The 23,819-nt window shown below is 32.4% G+C and overlaps 1 protein-coding gene across 2 annotated transcripts in view; it reads left to right on the top strand.

The window, feature by feature from the left end:
- LOC132943221 (calpain-1 catalytic subunit-like) overlaps nt 1-23,819 on the top strand; it is a 96,709-nt gene that overhangs the window by 53,337 nt on the left and 19,553 nt on the right. For both annotated transcript variants that reach the window (XM_061012110.1, XM_061012111.1), the window contains one exon: nt 17,388-17,559. In XM_061012110.1, the coding sequence (XP_060868093.1) occupies nt 17,388-17,559 (172 nt within the window). The remainder of the gene's footprint in view (nt 1-17,387; nt 17,560-23,819) is intronic.

Raw genomic sequence — 23,819 nt, 5'->3', positions numbered from 1 at the left:
TTCTATATTATATTATAGCCTAGTGGCACACTTATTATATTTTGTGCTCCGTGGGTCCCGGCCATATAATATACATTGCAACGTATTTATATGTATACATAAATAAAATAATTACGCATTATGATGCATATATATATATATATAGGTACTCTTTTTCCCATTCAATTGTGACCATGGCCTGCAGTTAGTTCGTGTGTGTTTTCGTAGTTCCCATAAGACAATATAATATTATAATAATAATATAACATAAATAGGTAGATAATGTCAGATTATTAGCTTATATATATACATAGTAGGTATACCGGTAACCGGTATTAGTAGTCCTCGACTTTTCGTCTGCCACACATGTGTACATAAAAATAGAAACAAATATAAACAAGGCCAGGTCGATATTTTTAAACGTCCGAAATCCGTGCACATTAATGTGTGACTTTAAAATGGGAGTTTAGTTTGAAGTTATTATATACGGGTCACTGCGGATGCGACGATCGCGGACGAGTGCGCTGTGTGGTCGAAACTCGAAAGTATAGTAGGTATTTATAATATTCATTTTTTTTTAAGTGATATTATTTTATGTTCCGATTTGATCGCTGTACATTATAATATATTATAATATACGTATTGCACGTTATGATTTAGCCCGCAGACGGCGTGCGGCGGGGGAAACAAGTTGGTCGAACAGACCCGTCCGTGTCTTGAAAAGACATCTGCGACTTACACTAATAATTACTGTTTATTACATATTATATATTATACACACACACTGTACAGTAAAAGCCACCTTTGTTGCCTACGAAGTATATTATTGTATTTACGCGTTTGGAAATCTGTAATCTAGTCGTTATTAATTCGAATTTATATAAAAGTCAAGACCGAGATATCCAGCGTGAGTGCGCGACAGTATAATAATAATACAATATAATAACAACTGGAAAGCCTCAGACATGTAAAGATATGCACTATAATATTCGTATGTGTATACCTATATAGGAATTATAGTGCATTTTAGACTTTATTGTATGCGTGGATTTACCGGTGGAAGTTATAAAGTACGACGACCAATCGGTCGCCCCAACGAATTATTAGTACCTACCGCACATAATATAATATAATACGTACATATTATATACCAATACAAAGACGGGCCAAGCACGACAATCGATCGATTGGCACTTTAATATTATAATTATTATATTGTACATAGAATAATATACAAGACACTATACTCAGTACTCAATGCCTATCACTTTTCGGCGTGTATAACACAACATCACATCGTACCTGTACCAGCTATATATGATAAACCTGTTCCGAAAAATATTTCATTTACAGGTTGTGTGTGAAGTCACGACGAATGACTGAATATTTAATAATATTAAAATATATATACTATACATGCATATATATATATATGTATATATATATCAGTATATTGGATGACCCACTCGAACATGTTTATTTATAAGGATGTGTGCAAAGATTTGGATTTTTCTCAATCACGTGTGATGGGTTGTAGATTTTTAATATTATAGTGTACTATATCGTCGTGCGGGTCGACAGAACATAATAACACCTATATAAATAGTGCACCTATATAATATTATTATAACGTATATTTTTAATACGATTTCACATTCAAAATATTTAAATATCGTTCAAATCGTTTGAAACGTTTATCCGTCGAGTTGCACGAACAGAACGCAATATAATATAGAGTAATAATATTTTGCCAATCTACATACCTAACTATTTATATTATACAGATAGGTACTATAATATTGTAATTACGTTTCTTTAATCAAAAATTTCGCGCAAGATCATCATTATAATAATATAATAATATATAGACGAATCACATCCGTATCACAAATTACCTATATTATATTATTATGTATAGAATATAACAAGTGTATAAATTATAAATATGTGTGCATATTGTATATAGTTCCTAAGTGTGTTGAGTGAAAATCAAGTAATTTCAGATCTTTGAGAACTTTAAAATGCAATATATAATAATATTATGTGTAATAGTTACGCTTGTATAATAATAATATACAGTGAGCCATTGCCCATTGAATACAGCACAGTCGTAAACTCGCGCGTATTATTATATGCTATTGTCAATCATGGTGGTCGTGACATTTGTCTTTTTTTTACGACAAATGACAAAAGGCGTACTATTTGGATATGATGTAGTTAATGTGAAAGTCTTAATAAATATTTTTTTTTTTTTATATATAAATCTGCAGGCCGCAATTATAGTTGTTACACGAACATTTTGTTAAAATGAAATTGCAGTCGTTACTCGCGGTACTATAGCCATTTCTTTAAAAATAGCTACACTATAGGTAGGTATGTGAGTTGATGAGAACATCGGAGTGACTTTTCTGAAATGGGTTTTTGACTGTCGATCAACTGGGATGATTGATTTGTTTTTTCTCGGGACACGATGTAGAAATTTAAGTAAAACAGAATTAATTCTCAGTTTGTCGTTAGCACAATAAAAATATCTACGATATTGGGTCGTTGATGAATGCTCCAACAAAAGCAGCGACTGCAAAGTGTAAATATAATAATTTTTATGAAAGTATAATGGACATAATTTCAAAATAAATTCTTTTCACTCTTTGCCCTGCAAATAAAACCCCGCGTGATGGCTGGTACGAGAATAAATCGAACAAGTCTATAGATATTATCTTATTATTTGCGTAGGGTGAAATACACGTGAAGAATGCTATGTAAATCATCTATGTATAGTGAACATACTATATACAAACGCATATACGCTACCTGTAGAACTAGGGAGGCTAAAGGGTGACATAAGCTCTTCCCGTTTTGAGATTTCTTGATCCGCGCCTAATGTTTATATATTGATTATAAAATGATAAGTAGATAACTCTATACTTCTATTATCATATGGAATTCTAATTCCATAATATATCTATATATTCATGTCTTACTAGATGGCTATCATGGCGTCATCAAACGCATTTATACACCTATATTTATGAACATTTTTTTCGATTTCAAAGTCCACGATAACAGCAGCCCAGATATAAGTTGTGTATTGATAATATTATAATATTATCATTACAAATTGCAGCGTGGAAGCGTTCTACTTTTTGGAAAATATTTTATACCGACGAGCAAATTAATGACGCTTATTAAGAAAACTTTTTCAATTTTGCGTGTAATTTTTTTTTACCACACATGTTATTTTGTTTAAACGTCTTACATCATGTAATAATGCAGAAATGTAAAACCGTTATTTGCCTATAAGTTTACCACTTTACTGTCTATCATTGCAAAACACGTGTACACATTTTTTGTGAAACAATCTGTCCGTTGTTGTGTTAGCTATATTTAGGTACCTACACATAATGACTTAATAATATACATATTATGTTTAAGATATAATATTATGTTCAATCAAAACCACGAACGTAATTTCTGGTATTTGGCGGTCGATCAATCATATAAAATTGTCGACTCAATTATTTTGTTTGCGTACACAAATGATATATTTTTTTGGGGAACGGTGAATTTATTATTATTAAAATATATGCATACTAATAAATAATATTAGGTATATTGTCCCACCACCCCAGAACGGCTGTAACATATAAGTAATATATTGCGAGTGATTAATAACCCAAAATGTTTTTTTTTATTATTATTACAGAGTGTATTATTATATTTGATAAATTATAAGTATATTTTTTTACGAAAAAGAGAATGTGAAAGTTGAGAACCACTAGTCTCACACTTCTTTGATGTATAGACCAATATAATGTATGAAGTAATAATAATTTTTCGTGTGGATTATTAACGTAGTTTACTTACACGACTTACTTATGGCACATTTTTTACATTCGCAACCTGTTGGACTTTCGATTTTTGCGTTATAACACACGATTATTGAACAATTATATACCGACACGTTTTCTATTCCAATAAACTGTACTAAGCGTCAAGATGATAACTAGGTTTGAAATGAAAAAAATAATGAAAAATATGTATAAATAATATATTGTCGGTCATTACTTCGCTTTTGACAGATTTATTATTATTGTGGCTCCAGTCCGATCCGTCGAGCAGCAGCAAAGGTTTCGTATATTTTTAGTTCCGTTTACCATTTAATCTGTCTTCACATTTTCTTTGGTCCTCAAGTTTTGACGCTGGTACATATGATTTCTCATTAATAGCTGATGTTATGCAATTACACTTTGAAAACTTGTACATACGGTGTCCATACTGATAAAATATAATTACGAGCATGGATAAGCAAGAAAAAAAAAGTACGACGAAATATTATAACTATCGGTGGACGAGCACAACAACAATAAAAGTAATGTTTGTATTTCAATGCATTGTGTATCGACAAAATAATGTTCATATATATCTGTAATAACCAGATACAAACTTGTTCAGTTCTGTTGTTTGGTTTTTCAGAGCTTTTGTCTAAACACGTCCGTATAAATTTATAACGAATTATAATAACTATTATTATCTTCATGAAGTATATTCTTCTACAAAACCGTTTACGATGATTTATTGGAAAATATTGACATAAAGAGGATAACACTATATATATAACGTATTTAACTAATTTCTATTATATTATCAAACAGCATCGTCTATGGTGCATACTGCATGGTATATGTAAAGGTACATCTTGTGCATTTCAGAACTTGTCCAAATAATATTGGAGAGAAATCATACGCACTTAAACAGACAATTTATTTTTGTTGGATTTGATAGTTATTATAACAACAACAAATGTGGCCATCGCGGTGCAGTGGCCGAAGTCGAGTAAAACGCTTCGAAATCATAAAACTCTGTCATTTTTAGAGCACGATTAGATCACGAGTCACAATGATAACGTATCACAGCTGAAGTACCTACTACGAACGGTGTGGCCAATTTTAAAGTTGTAGCATGTATAGAATTGAGAAGATGAACAATGCAAGGCAGTGCGTCCACTGCAGAGCCAACTACAGCGTTCATCCCGCTCTCTGTTACGATCGGGCGCTTGCGTGTGCGAAAACTCAAAAAGCCATCGAGGAAACAGTCATAATGATAGCGCCCGTCGAATGGAAACTGAAAAGGAAAACTCCGGAAACGCACAATGTCACGCGTGGACTGACTGACGGATATTATGTAGCAACGCAAGTGCGCAACATCGACGATTTGCGACGCTCAGATCGGCTGTTGAAGATGGATCATGTTAAGTCAGATTCACAGTATGCTATTGTGACGTATGTCGATAGGTACCAGACGAGTAGTTGGTCGGTTTTGTCCTACGCAGTACTATAAGCAGCGGTGTTAAAGATGACAACCAAACACCAAACGATCGGCGCCAATAAACCCACTGCCCCACATTGTCGACTTTTTGCAAGTATTTAGTACGTGCTTAACCTACCCAAAGTAGTCCTCGCAAAGATTTGTCTTAATGTTTGGACTTTGGATGATTCACAGTTGCCTGAATGGACCACTAAACGTATTGAACATGGACTAAGACATAATGGATTCGAAACGACATGGTCGACGGGGGTCGGGAGACGGCCACCAAAAGGTTCCACCATAGATAAGAATACTGAATACCTAATGTACTTAGCGCTACCAGAGGTTTTATTTGGCTTCACATTTTGTATCTTAGTGCGTGTTTTTAGTCTTATACAGATGGTGTTGTAAACTCTAGTCCCCATTGCGACCCCCCGCACTTTACCTCTTGTACATACATCTGTGGCCACTGATAAGCTACTCGTTTCCAGTCCATTATATCTAAGTCCGTGGTATTGAATAAATCATCGGCGTTGGAGCCGTCTGCAGGCTACCCACATAAAACAAACTCGTACAGCGCGTTTCCGGTTTTATCGGTATTTTTCGATTCGACGTTCGGTCTCTCTTGGAGGTTCTTTAGGACAGGACTTCTCGGTTATGTATACTGATCTACACTCCCGCACCATCGATTGCACACACATAAATTCTGTTCTAGTCCCGTTCACCATTGAAATCCGTATATATATTTTAAGACAATCCAGGTGAAGTCCGCTATATTAGCAACCCCTAAAATTTGAACTTCATTAATAAAATTACACCAACAGCCATATTACGTATAATTTAATTCGTAATCGCAAAGAACAAAATGTGTACACCGCTCTAAATCTGACAATAACAGACCTGATACCCCGTCCATAGTCGATTCAAACACAGCATAGTCATTTGTTTTGTACATACACTGTATTGCCTCCCGCCCTTCCCCTTTTAAACCCAAGTAAAGTATGCGCTACAGATTATCTTCGGTGTTTCAATATTATGACATGCCTTCGTCAAAATAAATACAAATAAACATTCAGCATAATAATATTATCATTATTATGTATATTTTAGATTTAAATCATATGGTATTGGATAGTGCGGTGTTTTCGTATAATATAATATTATATATTATTATATAGTATTATGTGGGTCGACGTGTCGCAGTGGACATAATATGAAAAGTGACTACACTGGGCAATATGCGACATCGTTCATCCATCATCCGGTATAATATTATATCCATACATTTATATACGAATCTACGATCTAGACATCGCGTGGGTATAATATTTACTGTTGCTGTATTATTATTATTTTTCGTTTACGTTGTCCTCTGCAGTATATTATATCGTGTAAACAGTAGAAGTGCAGAACTGCAGTATAATCAGTGGAGTACATATTATTATTATATCTGTATAATAAACTACGCATTTAATGTTAAATTTAGTACCTATAGGCTACATTATTGTATGTTACGTATTTAAAATCAAATGTGGTAGGTACCTATAGGCTATAGGCAATATTGTAGGCTGTATATTATAGTCGTGGTAAACGAGGGGGTCAACGGTGGGTCTTCAGCGTCGGCAGCGCGCACAAAGTGAAAGGATTGTGCTGCGGCGGCGGCGGCGGCGGAGGACTTGTCCGTCGCGATTTTTACCTCGCGGTGTTAGGACGATAATAATATGATGGCACGAAGCCAGCCACCGCCGCGCCGCTGCTGTATCTGTTTACCGTATTTTAACTCAGCTAGGATAAGGTTTACAATGTATATTATAATATTATATACACTTGGGTATTATGCCTCCATAATACCAGTGTGTACCTATATATATATAATATAGTATATGAATAAAAAATATACAAACACCTATATTATATTATGCTATTCGCAGTGCACGTCATTAAATATTATTACCCCGCGATCGCGTACACCGCGCTTTAGCCCCCCTCCCCCCCACGGTCCCATCCCTCTCATCACGGTCCGATCTCTTGTCGGGGCTCAGCGGGTCGCATACATTTATCATATTATTATAGCAGTGTCTTGTCAGTGCGAAGACCGTGCGAACCATATTTTTCATAATAATGTGTAATAATAACGCTCACTCGTGTATATGCTTCTTCGGTAGGACTATCGAGAGACACGCGGCGTCTATAAGTTTATTTATTTATAAGTAATATACATAACACATAATTTTATCATAATATGTTGTTTCAAAAGGGGTAGAGACTTCTATACGTTTTCATATCGTTCAATTAATCATTAAAAAACGGACGACAAGCGATATGGCAATGTGTTTTATAATGCTTGGAATTTAAAGTAAACAATTTTTTTTTGATACTTTCCTTACTTATTGCTATTTATTTTTATATTCAACTTCTGTGCATATTTTGTTATAGTTCATCATATTATGAAAAAACACGTTTTGAAATACGTAACATATCAAATTTATCTTCGAGATGCAGGTCAATAAATTAAAACTATTATCCTACTATACACATTGTATGTCTTGTCAATCCTATTGTTAAGACTACATTAATTGGTGCGTTTCTACTTTAACAATAGACAATAAAAGTGTGTGGTGAAATAATAAATAGATAAAAGCCAAAATGCTTTCGGTATATGCTTTAACAGTTTTTTCAGTAATATGCATATAATATATTAATATCCCAACTATATATTATTATCTTCATTGGACATAATTTGTTGAGCATATATTTATGCAGTTTTTCAAATTTTATCATAATATAATAAATGCATCTCATATAAATAATCATAAAGTAATAATTTCGAAAAATGTTAATTAGGAGAAAAGCTATTGACGGGGACAAACACGGTGGTGGACACACTTGCCTAGTTTTTGGATTGAAAATCATTGGACCTTAAACTCCAGAGAATGGAAATCGACGGGCGTATTATAATACTATTTATACAATTGTATGGTATACGACCTGTCGACCTGGTTTTAGTTAGATATACTATATATATTTGTCTGCGTTATAAACTTTACAATATATTATAAAATGTGTACGCAGCTGCAGCGCATACCCATAGGGGTCACTATATTAATATATACATATTCATATTATAAAAGTATGATAATAAAATGTGTTTTATTTCCTTATTCCGTGGTTTATATTCACTTGGTGGCCCTTTGTCATTGCGCCTTTCGCTTTTTAAACCTATAGAGGTAAGCTATGACATCTGACCACATAATCTTATATAGGTTATACCCATATACGGGACTTATACAAATATAGGTATTATATATTGAGCAGGTTGGTAAAAACCTACCACCGAGCTTATCCGCGATGACTGCATCCGCGTTACGAAGACTATGAAAACCACTGTTCCATCAGTCATCGAATCATTATTGTACATTTGTACTATATAATATATTATATATAATAATCGTCATGGATATATTATGGATCTAGAGGTTCCAAAACTTTTTTTTCACGTAGCACTCTTGTATATCAGTCACGTTATACGATGAACTAGTAATGACTAAATAAGACGTAAAACTGTTCTAAAATACATCAGTACATATTTTATATCAACTCATACAGGGCGGTAAAAAATTATTTTAGTTGTATAATAAGTCTCTAATAGGTATCTGTATTTATAAATCAAAGTTATTAAAATTACGTCCGTGCAATGTCTATTTTTACTATTACGGATTATAGTCTATACCTAGGTGTATTTTATGTGATTTTGGGATAACAATAATAACCCACAAAAATAATAATAATAATAATAGATCCACCCCACAAACATCGTTAAAAAATAAAAAATAAATTCCTTACTATCATGGTCTTCCGCATTCCATAATATCAGTTTGGGAACATCTTTGAGTAGGTGTTTCGTTCGTTTTATTTTTAATGAATATCATATTACCGATGTCTCGCTGGTGCTACTCGAGGATTTACATTTTACAAACATTACATAATACGACACTATATTAAATAATTAACAAACAAGTCCACTACAAATTACAATATAATATGTAGTGGGCCTCGTCACGGGATCGCGATAAATATATAATACGGGGACCGGTCCAATGTGTGATCTACTGATACGCCCGATATTTACGCTATAATATATAGGTACCAGGTACCTGGTACCTATATGCAATAATACTTTGATGACATCGGCCTATTTAGTAAATTAAGTACACTACTATTTTAAGTAGAGTATATTATAAAAAAGTAGTCAGTAGATCACATTTTCCGCGGTAGATCACAGGAATTGGTTTGGTCCCATAATAATAAATTATATATTATAGTATATAATATAATATTATATAGGTACTTACACGACCACAACAATGCTATTTTGTCGTAGGAATAACTGTACAGTGGGACGCGTGTATTTTAATCATATTATATTATTATCATATAGTATATATTTAGGCAGTTAATAGTACAAAAACGACGTAGGTATTATACGTATTTATCATTATATCACATTACAATATTATTATGAGTGCGTGCAGCTCGCGACATCCCGCGGTGCAGCTGCTGCAGTCGTCACGCGTACTTGCACTGCGCGAATGCACTTTGGTTGCTGCACGTCAAACCGAGTGCTCGCTCACATAATATGATGCTGCATGGGCGGTACAACGCCTATAATATTCGTTTTAATATTATTATCGTTGTGTCATTATTTTATTAATGGTTAAATCGTATATACTATTATTATGCACGGGGTCTACACTCTATGCATGCAGGCAAAAGTGTGGTGAATTTGCGCCAGCCGTCACGTGGCGAGGCTACGCACGGTGCCTACGCGTATTATCGCGTGTGCACCGCGGTCTTAGATTATCGTGCACAGTGCACCGGTGCATACAGCTATACAATAAGCGCCGCTCAAAGTCAAACGATGCACCAAGTGTATGACACGATCAATATTTATTATTATAACTATTTGTATAATAAGGACGTTTTCACATTGATATTTTATAAATCGATAAAAATTATAAATATATATTTTGTTATCAAAATAGGCATTTAGTATAAAATATACAATAATAGATGTAAGCGAAAAATATAATGATGATAACCTTCCGTTATTATAATATTATTAGACTATACGCCGCAGCGTGTAGTCTCGATCTCTTTTGCGGTGCCGAGTAGTTTCGAAATAATGGCGAGCTGTCCGCGCATTCCTGCCCCCCCCCCCCTCTCGCCGCCACCAACGCCTTTCCACCGGCGGATATTATTATTATTGTGTTTGTCATTTCACATATTATTATTATTCTTTTAACACGCCGACGACGCGGAGACTTGCCCGCACGGATCAAAACCGGACCTGTTTCCGCGTTGCTAACTGTACATTTCGAGTGCGCGGTGGTCATCAGTGGCGGCGCGGCGGCTGGTGTGCGGCAGGAGATAACGGGAAACGCTTCCGCGGCGGTCGCGTGAAGGGCCGAAGAGTCTGTGCACTGCATGCTCGCGCGTGCGTACGTTGTTATATATTATATTTTTCTACATAAAATAATATACAATAATATAATATTATACGCACACGCTGTCGCGGAGAAGAGAAGGTGGACCGAGGCCGGTCTTGGCTTATATTATGTTGACGACTTCGAAATACTTTCGTCCGCGGTCGAAGACGATAGATCACGGGCGACCGACCATCTCTGTGTATACGACGGCGACGCGATGACTGTTGGATCTTAATATTATATTATATATAGATCGGCTATTATTTTGTACGCAACGCCCTGGCTGTTGTCAGAAATAATTACGTCCGCAGCAAATTTTTTCTCACCCCAACCCCCTCCCGCGCAACATTACACTAAAACGCCCGCGAAGTAGTCGTGTTCTGTCGTCGAAAATTGTCCACTGCGTCCACCCAAATAAATATAATACGAATTATACAAAGCTGAGTAGCAAGTAAATAATTTTTTTTTTTTGACTCAGTTAAGTGAAGTTCAACTGTGCGTCAATAAGAAAAAGTTAAAGCCAAATTGACTTTTTGACTTGAATTTAACTTTTTACCTCGTTAATGACCATCAGCCTTATATATAAATAATAGTATATATTATGACGTATACATAAGTATAATATGAAGATTCCCGTAGATTATAATATAGGAAGGTATCGGATCACACCGCGATTGGTTTTTTTATTCAGCCGATATTTCCGGAAGCGGTCGTTTTCCACCTCGCGTTTTCGGATTGAAATCTCCGTTTTGGGCGCTTTAATGATAATATATAGGTAGATATAAATTATTATTATCAAATAATTTTACCCCGTTACCTACACCATTTATTTATTTTCGTTATCATCGTGATTTATTTTCTATTGAAGACGTCCTATTATCTGAACGGTTCATAACTAACCTAAATCACCGGCCACGACCATTGTCTCGTGCGGCAGAAACAATAATTAAGTACCACCTATGTATAATATACCGCCTACAATTACATCCGCGTGTTATTCGCGAAGCGATAACGCAATAAATGTCTGTGTACAGTAATACTACAGCTGCAGAGCTTGTGTGTAATAACGCGTTTAATGTTTTCGATGTGACGTTTATATATAAATATATATCTATGTATATACACCCAATTGGCAAATACAAGAAGAAAATCCGTATTTAGCACCCCTTGCCCGCAGTATAAACACCGCCAATTCGTATCGCTACGGTTTTTTTTTTTTTGTTACGTATAGGTAGGCCCGCTGTCCGTGTATATATTATTACCTAGGTATACTTATAAGCCGCGAGTATATTTTTCGAGTACAATACATATTTTCTAATCCAACGTTAATGATTCGAAAAATGGGCCACAGTGATTTATCTCATTTTATGAGTTTATAAATTCAATCTCTTCGTATTTTATTTTTCACCGCTATAATAATATGCTATTAACTACATACCTAGGTGCATCGTACAATGTACATAATATAGTGCTAAACGGGTATTATATATTATGTGCTATATATTATTATTTATTATTATCTACATAGGCATAATATGGTATATTGGTATACTACAACGTGGTTTTAGATCGCAATAACAGTCACAACTCGTGTAGGACTAGTATTTTTTTTTTCATCAATGTACATAATAATATATTCTCATATTTAAAAATAATAATGTATTTGATTTAATAAAATGAGTTTCAAAAAAATATTAATATATACATTATGTCGCATCCGCTTAATTCAGTAAATCATTTCATGAACTGAATGTACAGGTAGAAGAAATGCACACTGTAGATAGGGAATTTTAACAAAAATGCATAATATGGACAACATTTATATTGCACACTTTGTGTACCTACGACAAATTATTGTGAGTTATTTAAACTTTATTTACCTATATTGTTCCATGAACAAAAGTATAATATCATTGATTTTTATATTATTTTTAATACATTTATTAGGTAATTATAAATGAGACTGCTAATAATTATAAATTAATTTCAACTAGTTTTAAGTTGTAAACAATTTTATTATGTCGATTTTACATCTAATATTATGTGCTCTTTTACAATTAATGACTGATAAGTGATAAGTAATTTTGGAATTTAAAAAAAACAAGTCAGTTAAATTAAATATAATTGTTAACACGCGTCTTAAGACTTATATCAATATAAAAAATTACTTGATACAAATAAATTGTAATAGGTATTCTTTAATATAATTTATTCAAAAAGTGGTAAACAAGATCAACGACAATATTATTTACAGTCATTTTATAAAATATTGTTGTATTTTTGTTCGTAAAACAATATAGTCAAATTTAGTTGAAATAACTTACAATAATTATACTGCAGAAAGTGTACAATATTGGTATTGTCCGTTTCATGAAATTGAAAACCATAATATTATGTAATTTCGTTAAAATGTACAATATCGATGAAGTTTACTATCCAGATAACTGCAGTTAATGAAAAGATCGATTTCACTAAATGGATTTGACTTAAAGGTACATTATATTATTACTCACGAGTTTCTAATTTTAAAATGTATTACACTGTATATTCAATGTTATTTCTTTCTATAATTGGGCATTTACCAATGACAATATTTAATAAATAAATAAAATAACATTACATTAAATTTAAATTTTGTTTTATCATGGCAATTAAAAACATATTTACGCCATATTAATTTTATATATATTCACAAGCTTAATTAATATGAATATCTATAGTCTATATTTAACTCGTACATAATATTATACAACAACAATTCGTTTTTTACGAGCGTATAAATAGATAATTTAATTTATCATAATATATTATTATTATTCATAGCGTATATCGTTTATTTACACTGAGACCCATTTTATAGGTATAAGTCGTACCTATATGCACATAAATCAAATACGTCCAATTTATAAATTGTTCAACTTGTACTGTATATTTGTGCTATGTTTTTAGGTATATTTTATTGACAATAAATTCAATTTAGGGTACTTACGGGAACTATTTTGTTGTATGTACAATGTGTAACTGCAATCTTTTTGCATATATTGCATCATCTTCATAGGTACTTGTATTGTTTAAAAAATGCAATAATAATATTATAACAGACAAGAGCGATAGTCAATAAAGTGCCTATATCTAATAAGCTAAAATGATACAATTTATTGTAAAAATGTTATAAAAATATATAATAATATAATAGGTTGATATTATAACAGCCGGCGGTATCGCAAGTAATGGTTTCACTGATGAGCACGTTTATTCTCTAATGATGAAACTACTTTTTTTATCCTTCGAAGAATATTTATTGGTTATTGCTCAACTATTGGTTAAATTCAACGTAAAACTAACTCATAAAGATATTTGTGTGTTACAAATATTGTTTTGAAGCGAGAGTTAAATTAGAAGTTATTAATATAGGTACACCATTTAAATATTAAAATTACATTATAATAATACTATGTAGGTATTATTAATTACATAATAGTATTACATTATACTTGGAACGTAAAAATGAACTATTACGATAAACACGATTGATATGTTTAAAATATATACTAAATATTTAATCGATTACCTAGTCAACAGCAGATAAAAATAAACCTTAAGTATCAAAAATATAGATGAATATACCGCAATAAAAGCTGTACACAGTATTATAGGTACATTCAATATTTGACAACTATCGACAATTGATACAATACGTCCTATTAATTTGTATTGCAAGCTGGCATTAATTTAGAAATTCGTTCTAACATTTGGTCTGCAGATATTTATTTAAATACGTTTTTAAATGGAGCAGATTATCTGTATGGAAAAATATGTTCTCACATCGTGAATTTAAGGATGGATGGAGTGGTTCGTGAATTATTTTGTACAGCGTGATCGGTGGATCTCGACGAAGGTGATGGACGGAAAAAGTCGCAGATTTATTATTATAGGTAGGTACCTAATACTGTTCCAGCCGAACGCTTTTGTACGTGTTTGTATTATTTTATTGATTGTTAGGTGTGGCAATGAAACAAATCGTTGTTGTACACAATACAGTTTCCCAACGATTTTCTGAGGAAACAATTGATAACGAAAATGGATATTATCCAAAATATACAAAAATAACGAACGATATAAATGGATTAGCCACAATATAAGAGGTGATGAGGTGTGCTCAAAATGATAAATCTGACAATGTATCGCGTTCCATACTATAAAATCCATTTTTACTACTGAAATAGGTATTAGGTGCATATTACGTTTACGTGTGGAAATTCGTTCTCAAAACATTCGTCCGGTCAAATATTTTATTTATACAAACACGCAGATTTGGGCGAATAATTTTGAAAAGAATTTGGAATAAATACTCGAATACTTATAAAAAATAGTATTCCGAATAAAGTATTTCAAATACTTTAAAAATACTTTTAAGTTTTTGTTTTAAATGTTGAAACAATAATGCTTTTCTTCGAGAAAATTTGAAATTAGTGTCAACATATTATATAATTATTGTTTATTATTGCTTACTGAAATTTGAGTCATATTGACATTGTATTGAAACTGCAGACTGCACTGCGCTATTACGAAACACGGTTACCGCTTACTATGAAAAATGCGCAAATATTCCGCCCGTCAGCATAATGTTATAATAATTATAATCCATACGTATAAAAACGACAATAGAGATGGGTACTGTTATTATACTATTATAATAGTGCGTTATTGTCTTAATTTCGATGGGCGCGCATGCACTCGACCTACCTAACATTTTTAAAAAAAAATTTTGCATGCGCAATCATAATAATAATGATGCTTCGTCGCCTTGAGATATTAATAACAAGCGTAGGTAGCAATAATATAGTATACATAATATTATGCATATTGTGCGTACGTTAAATAATAATATTTATATATTATATGTATATATAACATATTATTTACGTCACACTTGCAAGTTAGGTACGTGTATTTATGTAATTAAAACGATTATACAAATTACCTACGGTTTTCCGGAGACCGGATATAGTGAAAACGTAGAAAATAATACCATAGCGTATAGGTAGCTACGGCCCCGTATACCTAGGTACCGTAAGGTACCCATCATTTCGCGTTAAATACGTTTTACCGTTATTATAATAATATATCATAAATCATCATAATGCATTGGTAGGTGTAGTGCCTATCATATTCGACCTAGGTATATAATAGTAGCCAGTAGGACAGATACCTAGAAGCCAATAACTTTTAATCGTCATTACCTTCAGTTTATTGTCGTCGTGTAATAACGTGTATTATTTTCGTTAAATGCATGACCGCGAAGAATTATTATAAACATTGCGGTACATGGTAAAAGGTATACAATATTATAACTATTTTACCATACCTAGTCTAGACTTTTCTTAAACAATTACTTAAGATTAGGTAGGTAGTGATATTTAGACGTTATGTCGTAAATCGTATGCGCATTTGATCTAGAACTGACATATCATATTTTACTGATTTTTAAAATAATTTTTAATTTTAGAAGACATTGTTGAACGCAATATCAATAGGCGCATTGCAATATACATAATTATACATCTACATCGTATAACCGATGGCATCCGTTTGAAACCGATTTAATTTTTTGATATAATTCACAGTTTTCTATAATTTCAATTACAATAATGTTACGGTTACTGGTTAGTATAATAATATAGGTATTTACATAACATATCACCTTGTAGATATATTTTAACTCGCAGGCCCGTGTTTCAACGGTTTTTGCCTCTGATCTCTGCAAATGCAATAATGAAAACCAACAAGTATTCACGTCGCCCGCAAGTTTACGAGAAACAACGAGAATTCGATTTTTTTCTGTACGAAAGAGTGTACACACTAAAAATCGATTGTGTTGACACGCGTCAGGCATCGCGAAACAATTAATGTTCGTGCCTATATAGTCAAGTATTTGGAAAGTATTTTAAATACTGTCTTGGACGTATTTGTATTTGAAAATTCGAACAAATTATTCGTCGGTCGTCACTTTTTTGAAAATTATTATACTATTTTATTTCTAAATTATAAAAATATTTTTCTTTCATAATTGTTGAGAACTCCTGTCCACTAGCTCTGTATATCCACATCATTTATATTTCATTAAGAACTGTTTAATTAGGTACCTATTATTAAAGAATTTCTATAATATAACAAGTTTTATTTATTTTAATTTTTCAGTATACAATTGAAAATGGTACAAAATGTTCTAGTAATACCTAGGTGAATGTATCATGACAATTTTAAATTAGTAATTACAAAATTAATTTAGCAAACTAACTAGTGGAAAAGTAAAATAAAAAAAAGTATTTGAAAAGTATTTAAATACATTGCAAGTATTTATATTTTGTTCTTAAATACTTTCTGAATGGATGTATTTGTATCTGTATTTAAATACAATTTTAAAAGTATCTTTAACAAGACTACTTTGGGCTGAATACGTACCTATATTATGAACAACATATAGGTATATCTAATGAAAAAATGCGCAAAGCCCTACACGAATTCGTATCGCATTGCGCAGCTACGCAAATCACTCCGTCCGCGGACTCGCAAGTCTGGCACAGTATACAATATACAACGATCTGGTTGTTTCAGGGGTTATTGGACTGTGGAGAGGCCAAGGCAGCAGCCCAACTATCACGCGGTGCGCCGTTCGTGTCGTGAACGAGGCGCCCTGTTCGAGGATCCCGACTTTGCGGCCGGACCCAAGTGCCTGTACAGGAACAAGAGGCCTGCAGTTCAACCAATCGTATGGATGCGACCGCACGTGAGCATAATATCATTTTATTATTACAATATATTATACGATATAATTATGCGTTATTTTTACGCTCGTAATAAATTCGTGGTTCGGCACTTATTGATGTAGCACTACAATATATTATAAGGTCGTTAAATTATTATCGACTTGTTAAAAAATTTGGCCGCAACACGTCTTATATATTTCTTATTATTTTGAATATAAATTAAAAGAAGAGATTTTCTTCTTTTTGTCGATTTGTAAATTATTTAATAAAAAAAAAGTAATTTATTAAAAAATAATTCATAGTCCATAATAGTACGAAAAATATTTTTGATATATTATTATTATTATTATGATAAAGTGTTCGAACTATTCGAGGCTTGATAAATATCCGGTCTAATATTTTTGATCTGCCTGTGTGACAATTTTAAATTATTTCATTTTTGACAATTTATCTACGATGAGTAACACGAGATATCTGTGTGGAAAATCGTTAGAGCATATTATTATACCTCAACGTAACAATTCGCAAGACCCTTAAAATACGTAAAATGAAATTCTTCTTTCTTTGAATTTTTTTAATCTGTTATTTTCACTACATCCGATACGCGGTTATGCAATAATTTGCTATGATTCCCGAACTCCGATAATGGTATATACCTATTATATTATTATACAGCCCGATTGCAATCGTTTAGAGATTGTTGCCAAATCCGTCGCACGTGCGTGTGTCTGTGCACGCACGCATATGTGTCGCACGCGTTGTTCAACCTCATTGGCGATAATATCTCACTCAAGTGATAGAACGTGTTTAAATATCATAATAATTATGCTGTGAAATGTCTTACTTGTCGAGGAAAATATTTAACTATGATAATACAACATAATATGTACGTAATAAAAATACGTAAAAAAATATAAAAATTCATACACGAAGGACGAAATTTAACATTTTCAAAAATAAAATTCTGATTAAAGAGTTAACTATCGTAATATCTATTATTGTACAAGCAAACGTCACATATTATATCTCTTAATAGCATCCCCGGAAACGGCACCGGGTAAAAATTCATATGGAAACATAGATTTACTCGCTGCAGTTTATAACCCCGTTACACTGTCTTTGTTTACATATTCAAAAAACGTTCATAACGTCATTATCGCAGTGTATCGTGTTTTTATGTCAACTTTATCCGAAGAACGCGCATGGTGTCCATCCGAAGTGAAGCCCACCAACGTAAAAACGATTTCGGAGAAATGTATGTTTGATGATTCGTTTTCATACGAATCAAAATATAAAAACCCGAAATCAAAACGTTTACTTTATTTTGCATATTGACTAAAATATATCGTACGTTTTCGTCATCGTCAGCTTAAAACTCTGCAGTGTGAACATCGCGTTTTCACAATTATTGCTAATCGTTTGGTTATATAATATTATTCTTCCCTTGCGCATCAAAAAAAATATATATTTTATAAGCATACTCTCAAACACGTATATGCACGCTCAGAACAAGCGTTCACGTGTTAATTATTAAATTTAATGGGCAATATAACTGCAGTTGTTATATTATGTTTTCTCACTTACGTTGTACAATTAAATGAAGTAATTAATACAATAAAACCGTAGAAAAACGAATAGCGTTCAATTTTTTTCTGTATATCTTATGTACGTTTTTATAATAGGTCAATACACCGTAATTTACTTGTTTTTATTATTATGATTACTTTTTTTTTTCAAACACGGTCTATGGTTTTGTTTTAACGGGTGCTTGGCGCCCTGTAAACGTTACGGAGATGATAGAAATACGGTACCTATACATAATATGTTATTATAATATTATTATTATAGCATCTTATTTAACATAAATAATATTACAACAGGACAAATTAGAATGTATTATTATAGCGTGCGTGTGGCAGTGAAGTGGATATATACAATTACCGTTTTTAGACCTTTTTACGATAAGTTTACCAGCATTTAATGAAATAAAAATCATTTTTTACACATCGTAAACGCTATAAAATAAACTCAAGTGGATACTTTTTCATGAACTCGATGAATGTTCCTATTGGTTTTACAGTGATGATATGTTCGGTTTTTTTCTGTTTCTTCTTACATATTTTATACTTAAAGTCTTTAACTTTGAGGGTGATTCTGGTAACGAATTGGAAACTTTGGGGGTGGATTCCAATAGCAAATTAGAGGCCGATATCATATTGTTATACGTCTTTTGTAGTTTCACGCATATGGCATATGATGATAATATGTAATATACTCGATGACCAACTTTATTGAGATTTAATGAGCCGTTGAGTGTCTGACCATGAATATTTTATACTGATAGATAATAAGAGGGGGGTAGGTGCAATGATCACAAATTAAATATAATTAAAAATAAAATTACATTTTCTTCTCAAAATCTATACAAAATGTATAACAATCAATTCATCCAACAAGGTAATAAAATGTTCTACGAACAAACCTGTAGATGGTGCGCAATCTATTATATTCAATGTCGACCTAGTCAGACGACATTCAAACTTCTCTACCGATGTTCAGTGAAAAAGGTCGACTGCAATAGTACGCAGGACCTCTCCCGGGTCTACGTATTATGTTTTTATTCGTTAATTGCTTTTGGCGTTTATTATGTACTTATGTAACCCCAGCATAATATTAATAATTTATATTATATAGTATATGACCTATGGAAACACCACTGATACATATATATTTCATCCAACCGATCAGTTCACCGGCGGAAGGTAGACTGCCACGGTGCAGGCGGATGGACTACACATCGTATCAAATACATTAGTATTATTATTATCACTTCGTCTGTGTCAATATATTATTTATTGTTTATATAATATTATTATAATGTTTTAATATGTGATAGGTCAAACGGACATAATAACATATTGAATTATAAATAATTATTGGCACTACTGTTGGGCGTGTCGTCACACGTCTCGCGGGTCTCGTTTCGAATATTGTTAGTTATGACGTGACAGTTTGTCGATAATTTATTATTATCCGACATCCCGCGAGTTGCCTATAGTCAGCTGGTGTGGCGTGCGTACAAAGAAGGATGTGGTAAGATGTCTTTATTATCGACGTATAATCGCAGATTTCGTGTGATCACATAGAAACACAGTGCGAGATAAGCGGAGAGGAAAAAACGACAAAATAATAATATCTAACCTGGCTGATAGAGAGGGAGAGTAAGAGACGAAACGCCTGCGTTTAATTCGTTAGACCGTCGCAGAACGCTTCTAAGTCGTAAATCATTCGGAGGACGTCGTGGAGATGAACCGTTGAAGGTGTGTGAATGTAAGTGTGTGTGTGTGTGTGTGTGCGCGTGTATGTGTGTAAGTGAGTTCATGTCTACGGCGTTTGGTCAATTTTAATTATTGATATCCGTAATGTTCTCCAGGGAGTAGGCAAACGGGGTTTTCGTGGTAACCAGCGGTGACCGAATTATTTCGACGCCAGAGAAACCCCCGAATACTGGCTGCAGAATTTATACCTACACAAAGACCGTCTGTTTTCCAAATGGGCACAAAATGATGCGATTGCTTTACTCATTTTCATGTAACGATTGTGGACGATTGTGACTTGACAATAAAGATAAACAATTTTACTCAAAAACAACATGATTATTGTGAATTAATTCTATTGCTACTTACTAAGTTTTCATATCCAATTAAATCCAGGAGTGACACTTTACTAAATAAAGTAATAGTCTATAACATTTAAACAATGTAATGAAATTGACTATACTAATGAATGAAATATGTATAAATATAAAATAACAGGTATTAAATCATAAACAATTATTTGTAAGAAAGGTATTGTACAAAACTAATTCATAATGTTTAATACATACAATATTTAACAATAATATGTACCTTTTAGAATTCGTCCATCTTTGTGTGATTTTTGTAGCTCTTTGCCGTAATTGTACCATAATAATATCGTCCGCAATCGTATATATATATATATATATATAGGACATAGGTAACACTGGTATAAATAGTGATTTTTATTCATCAATGTATTTTTTTTTCGTTAAAGACTGATCGATATTATTACGAAGCTTTTATGTTGTTCAAAAGAATTTCTTCGCAATATTTTCTCAAACTCAAGAAATCATTAGAGTTAACGATCACCGCGCGCACGTTTATAATAATATTATGCTGTTTATGTGTATTATGTACATACCTATGTAATATTCGTGCGCGTTGCGTCGGTGTGAACTTGAAATCCAAACATAACCATTAAATTATAAATGCGTTTAATATACATATATTTATTATGTTGAGATGTTTTATGTATACACATTGAAATATTATGTTAACCTCACGTTAAGGTTAGGTTAATGTGTTAATGTGCCGATTGTAATTTTTATCGTCGCTGTTGAACACGATAATATTTTGTATACTATTACGCTGAAAGCGTATTGACGTTGTATGGATTAAAAAGAAATGTGCTAGCTTGTGTCATGACGAGATAATTTCTTTTTTTAATGTTGAGTAGTTTTATTGTAGCGTTCACCATTGAATAATTTCGGATAGTTCTACAAGTGGTTGAAAGTAGCGCACTTAGCTTTTATTTGGCGTCATGCAGTCAGGTAAAGTGTACAGTTTTTTTTTTTTGTAGTAGGTAGCATTTAGCATGAGCAAAATTACAATATTCCAACGTAAACAATGCACATTTCTCTGTTTTTTGAACGTTACTTTTTACAAGTATTTACATTTTCTAACTAATAATAATATATTTCTATATTATTCTAGAATAATATAAAAAAGGTTCATTCTACATTTTTAAAAAATGTTTGTAAATCCTAACAAAACACTTAAATTACGATACATCACTACTTCAGCCATATATACATGTACCTATATGACTATACCTATATAATATAAAATGCATATTACGTTTTTCTGGATACTAGGAGATTTAACAGGTGGTAAAGACATATTTTATTTTTTTTACCTACTAAAAAAACTGGCGTACCAATAATGTATCATTCTACATTCGTATACAAGTATCAATGATTCAATGATGGACGAGAATTATTTTTATTTTTTAGGAATAGATAGCAATATTAGGTTCTAACAAACTATGTGGACCATAGAAATTTAGATGCAATTTTATTCATCTATTAGGAATTTATGCTACTGCCGTCCAATATGACTTCAGAAACACGTGAAAATTGCACATGTTTCAATTATTCAATACTTAAAAACGTTTCTAATTTTTTTAGCTTCATAAATATATTTTAAGGTTTCAAGCGGTATTAATATTATAATTTCTCATCGGGTGTATAAATCATCCTTGTATTGTAGTTTACGATTAATTCGATTGGAAATTTGTGTATAATAATAAAAATATATTATAAGACAGTAAAATAAGTGTAGTTATGCGAATAGTTATAATATTTTTTAATATTTCTTTCTTAGTCGGCCGTATTCGATTGATCATTACTTTTCAATTTTTATAATTTTATACTCAAAGATATAATTGCAATTAACGATTAAAACGTTTTGCGTTAAATTTCGATATAAACAATAGCAGAAATTTATCCAGGATTTATACCTATTTATATTTGAAATATGAACTTCTGTTATTATTGTTATTAAAAGTAGATTAAATGTAATTTAATAGTAGGTCGGAGTAATTGATTCGCAAATTAATCACAAAATCTTTTTGAGAACCAAACGCACCATATGGGTGATCATTTGCAGGTCTTTATGGGCTTTGTCATAACGCAATAGTAGGTAGGTGCAGGTACTTTCCAGTCATTTCTGATGGTATGCATGAACTGCCTGAGATGTTGTTTCGATTTAGTGTAAAATAATAAATTGTTCATCTCGATAAAATAACTATAATACATTTTACAGGTGTACTTAATACTTTTATTAGAAAATATTATATTGTATTTTAAATGAACGAACAATCAATATTAGGTACTTTTTACTTTTTAACCTCAAGATTTTCTTTCTATTATGGCCATAAATCATAGTAGACTCATTTTTTTATATACGTTTAATGTCATATATATATTATTTATATTTGTGCTGGTCGACCGTAAACGTTGACGAGCGTTATTATCTAGTTTAATATATAGGTAGGTGCCTTGTATTTTTAATATGTGTGCTGTGCTGTGTGTGTGTGTGTATTGGCGGTGGTCATTAGTGCGTGTTGATATTTGAAAGATAACTTTTTATGGAACCGCATAATTAGTTCCGAGTGATTACAGCACCGAGCACCATAATAT

This window comes from Metopolophium dirhodum, chromosome 4 (assembly GCF_019925205.1).
Source record: "Metopolophium dirhodum isolate CAU chromosome 4, ASM1992520v1, whole genome shotgun sequence".
NCBI lineage: Eukaryota > Metazoa > Arthropoda > Insecta > Hemiptera > Aphididae > Metopolophium > Metopolophium dirhodum.
The sequence above is the reverse complement of the archived record's forward strand: the minus strand, read 5'-3'. Positions and strand labels throughout refer to the sequence as shown.